At 38.3% G+C, this 4,960-nt stretch overlaps 1 gene segment (V, D, J or C); it reads right to left on the reverse strand.

The window, feature by feature from the left end:
* Nucleotides 1-3,803: 3,803 nt before the first annotated feature.
* LOC114642670 (immunoglobulin kappa variable 1D-13-like) lies at nucleotides 3,804-4,381 on the reverse strand. The segment is given in 2 exon segments: nucleotides 3,804-4,150; nucleotides 4,285-4,381. Coding segments are annotated over 2 exon segments (354 nt in total).
* Nucleotides 4,382-4,960: the final 579 nt, after the last annotated feature.

Raw genomic sequence — 4,960 nt, forward strand, 5'->3', positions numbered from 1 at the left:
GTGTATATGTATATATATGTAGATATGTGTATATGTAGATATGTATATATATGTATATGTATATATATGTTTATGTGTGTGTGTATATTATATATATATATATATATATATATATATATATATATATATATATATATATATAAAGACAGCAACACTTATAACAATGACAAGACAATTACATTGACAATCATGTTACATTATTTTTAAAATGTTTCCTTTTTTTTTTCATAACCTCTTTAACACACTACTTCTCCTCTGCGAAGCGCGGGTATTTTGCTAGTATATATATATATACATACATATACACACATACATGCAGTTTCAATAACATAGAAATCAATATAAACAACATTAACATCATTATCATATGAGAATATGAAGTAATATATAAGAAGCACATTTCATATAAATATAAATTATTAAACAGTAAAATCTTCTTCTGTAATTTGCTACCGTGGCTATTTGTTTGTCTGTCCAGGATTTTAAATCACCTGTAGCTCGCAAACCGTTTCACCTATTGACTTGAAATGTGGTACACATATAGTACGTCACGTCTACTATCCGCTTTATGGGTGATGATTGTATTACTCTTTTTATCTTTATTTTATTTATTGTAGAATCAACTCCTATCTGCGCACACCAGGGCGGCCGTGGGCGGATGCATATGGTGTATTCACTCCATGTTATCGTGCATTGCGCTGTCACTGGTATTTTGATAAAAGAATTTGAACAACATATAAGAAGCGTATAAATTATTAAACAGTAAAACATTAACATTTAAGAAGTAAAGCTACATTAAGTACTACTGCAGTGCCTTCGGGTATACCTCATTTTTTGTTTGCCCATTACATGCTTAAATGTATACATTTTTTGGTGTACCTACCCGAGAACACGCGACATATAACCGAGCGTGGGAGAAGCATGGATTTTAAACATGCGTTGAGTTCATCTGCTGGTCTCCCTCGTGGAATAACTGGTAATGTTTGACTAAAATCTACAGCGAGTAAAACGACATTACCTCCTATTTTTTTTTTTACGATCTCTGAGATCTTGCTTTTTTCAGTTCAAGGCTTCATAAGCTCTTTTATGTTGTATGGTGTACTTATCCCAAACCATCATCTTTGAATGTTGCAAGACTTTCGCCTTGTATGTAGATCGGGGTAATTACATTCATTGCATTCCTAGTCTGAATCACAATCTGATTGTATGGGTGGTTACCTGGCACTGTAGGGTTGCCACCCGTCCTTTAAAATACGGAATCGTGCCGCATTTGAGAATGAAATTGCGCGTCCCGTTTTGAATCAATACAGGACGGGATTTGTCCCGTATTTTTTTTATCATTTTTTTTAAAGCAGCGTCTCATGCAAATCATCCCACACGTATTTTATGAAGATGCCTCCTTTTCTACTTTTGATTGGGTAATACTTGATGTCATCGTTAGTTTGATTGGTCTTTTTAACTGTTCAGTGAGGAGGGCTGGTCTTTTAAGTAGAGTCTGCAAACTGTTGGCACTGAGATGTGGCACCCGCTGCAGTATGCGTCCCTTATTTTTTTGTATTAAAAGTGGTAACCCTACCTGGCAGGTAACACTTATGTTTGGTCATGAAGTCGTCTAAAGTCCGCCACGTGCCCTCTTTTAATTGCGAGAAGCAGATATATATAGCCAAATTCTCGCGCTTCGTTGCGGCGAAGTACTGCTTTTAATTTTTTAAGAAGAAAAGAAAACCTTTTTAAACGGATCGAAAATATACCAATAACAATTTGTTAAGGATCTGTTTTTTTGTGAACCTCGCTTTTCACAGCTGTCGCGCTACGGCGTGTGTTTCGTTTATTTGACAGTATGTAGATCGTGGTAATTACATTCATGGCATTCGTTTTCTGAATCACAATCTGACTGTATGGGTGGTTACCTGCCAGGTTACACTTGTGGTTGGTCAGGAAGTCGCCTTACATCCGCCACATGCCCTCTTTCTGTTCCCAGAAGCTGATCATAGAATGGTTTTAATAGTTTACTTTCAAATAATGCAAAGAGTATGCGACACGTGCTTCTCCCTAATTCTGGGCTCATCAGGCATACACACTCACTGCATCCCCTCTCGTGAATCGAATCTCTATCGTCAGCGCCAGAGTTGAAGCCCCTAACGTTGCGGTCAGCAAGTCGGCTAACATCCGCCATGTGCCGTCTTTCAGTTGCGAGAAGCATATCATAGAATGGTTGAAACTGTTGCCCCTAACGTTGCGCCACGGCGTGTGGTTCGTTTATACCTCGTGTCTTCTCATGAAACTTTTATCTCGCGAATATGTTATTGCAATCCGCAGCGGGAGCGTTTCTATAAACTTAATTTAAACCTACGTTTTACACCGTGCTTTGTTTCCCTTATGAACATGCTTGTATGCTTCACTCGCTCCCTTCTCAATTGTTTAATAAATTTTTTGCTCTTCGCTGTTTGCGACTCTTCCTTCATTTCTCCCTACTGCGTTCTTTTATCTCGTGAATATGTTATTGCAATCCTTAACGGGAGCGTTTCAATAAACTTAATTTAAACTTACGTTTTACACGGTGCTTTGTTTACCTTATGAAGATGCTTGTATGCTTCACTCGCTCCCTTCTCAATTGTTTAATGAATTTTTTGTTCTTCGCTGTTTGCGGCTCTTACTTCATTTCTCCCTACTGCATTCACAGTCTTTTCACGTGATTACGTGGGAGGCGTGATGACGTGACACTCAACTCCACCTCCCACGGCCATCAAGCTGCCTTCCATTACAGTATATTGTCAAAAAAGAGGTTCCAGTTATGACCATTACGCGTTGAATTTCGAAATGAAACCTGCCTAACTTTTGTAAGTAAGCTATAAGGAATCAGCCTGACAAATTTTAGCCTTCCACCTACACGGGAAGTTGGACATTTAGTGATGAGTGAGTGAGTGAGTGAGTGAGTGAGTGAGTGAGTGAGTGAGTGAGTGAGTGAGTCAGTCAGTCAGTCAGTCAGTCAGTCAGTCAGTCAGTCAGTGAGGGCTTTGCCTTTTATTAATTAGTATAGATGAACATAAAAATGTAGTTTTAGCTATATGCAGTAGGGAGTTTTTATATACCGGTAAGTTAACATTCTATTGGAAAATCAAGTGTTTTTGAATGATTTGTCCATCCCTTCATTTACAATCCCACTTATCCTGACCAGGACCAAAGATTAGCTGGAGGTTATCCCAGCAAGCAGTTCCCAAGATGGAGCATCAGTCCTACAATTGATGTTTTCTTCAGTATTTTGTGCTGCAGTCGGCTTTAACTCTGTAAAGGAGGTCTTAATTCTGGAAGCTGGCTGCTAGTTTTTTTGTTGACTAATTTTTCTTATCCTTTTAACTTTAAGTAAACAGAAATTAAAAAGAAAAATTTGTACAAAAAGTAAATCTACCAATTTTTGCTTTATAGTCTCCTGTTTTAAGTGCCGAATGTTCCAAAATTAAAAAAAAGGATTTTAACCAAAGATTGTGAAGAGAGTGCAAAGAATCACAAATAGCTGACTACTTGGTCAGATGTACTGACATCCATATTGTTACATGAGGAGTGCTGGCAGCACAAGTGACACCTCGCCACCATTGGTCACACTAACAACATTAACCTTAAATATGGAATCTCATATTTCTATAAGGTAGGCTATCTCTTGCTCTGTTTTTTTTTTTATTTCACTTTAATTTTTCAGTAAGGTTGCTCCATTTTGGTTTTTCTGTCACCTCACATTTAGTTGTTTCAGTTCACTGGTTTCTGCATTAAATCTCACTTCAGTATTTCAGTTTCACACTTGCAGACATGACAGCAGCTCGGTGAGGTTTTTGTATGAGTCACAATCACTGTGTGAGAGGGTAGCTAGCATGCTGCTGACAGTAGTAGAGACCGGCGTCTTCAGGCTGAACTCCACTGATAGTCAAACTGAATGAAGTTCCTGACCCGCTGCCACTGAAGCGACTCGGGGTGCCACTGAAGTGAGTGCTCGCACTATAGATCAGGGATTTAGGAATTTGTCCAGGTCTCTGCTGGTACCAGGCCATTGCAGCACCCACATTACTCCCAGTAGTACAAGTGAAGGTGACGCTCCCTCCAGGGGAAACTGACTTTGGTGCTGATGGTTGATTCACAGAAATCTGACATACTGAATCTACAGAAAAACAAAATATAAGCATTTAATTCAAGAATATAAAATTGGTAATCATTAGTTTGTAATTACGAAAAGTATACTTAAAATTTCCAACTTCTTGTGTTATAATTCACTTAATATAGAAACTCAGTTACCCTGAATGAAGACTATGAAGACAGAGAGCAGCACCAGTGGAGTCATGGTGGCAGGAGATTCTGTTAGTGTGACACATTGAGGAAATTATAAATGCAGTCAGACTGCTGAACTGAGACAGGAGTCACTAAGGGGGCGTTTTTATGCAAAGACCAGCACACTGCACCTGTGTGGCAAAAGAGCAAAGGGATCTCACCATGAGTAATGTCCTTAGTTGCCAATGTCGGTGACTGTATTTATTACAAAATGACACTGAGGTTCAGTTCAAATTCCACAACCATGTTAGTTTTCTATGAAAATTAAAAACAAATCCTGAATGCGTTTGGGTCTGTAGTTGCCACCAGAGGTTGAGTGTTCTGTTTCTCTGCTTGTAAGACTTGAATTCTATTTCCAGAAAATGTGTATTGAGTTTTCACTTAATTTTCTCCCAAGCACTGAGGTTTCCTCCGATTGCCCAGTTACATTGACTGTCAAGTGTAAATGAGCTAATTTGATCTAAAACTGAATGTGTGATGGGCTGACATCTTGATATACTATATACTATATATACAATATATATTTATGTATACAATTTCACAACAATTCAACCAAAGTGAGAGAACAACTACAGTAGAAGTGTAGAAGAGGCCAGTCACAGACCAGACTTCAAGCAGACTTCAGCTCCTTGAAAACAAGCAA

This window comes from Erpetoichthys calabaricus, chromosome 5, assembly GCF_900747795.2.
Source record: "Erpetoichthys calabaricus chromosome 5, fErpCal1.3, whole genome shotgun sequence".
NCBI lineage: Eukaryota > Metazoa > Chordata > Cladistia > Polypteriformes > Polypteridae > Erpetoichthys > Erpetoichthys calabaricus.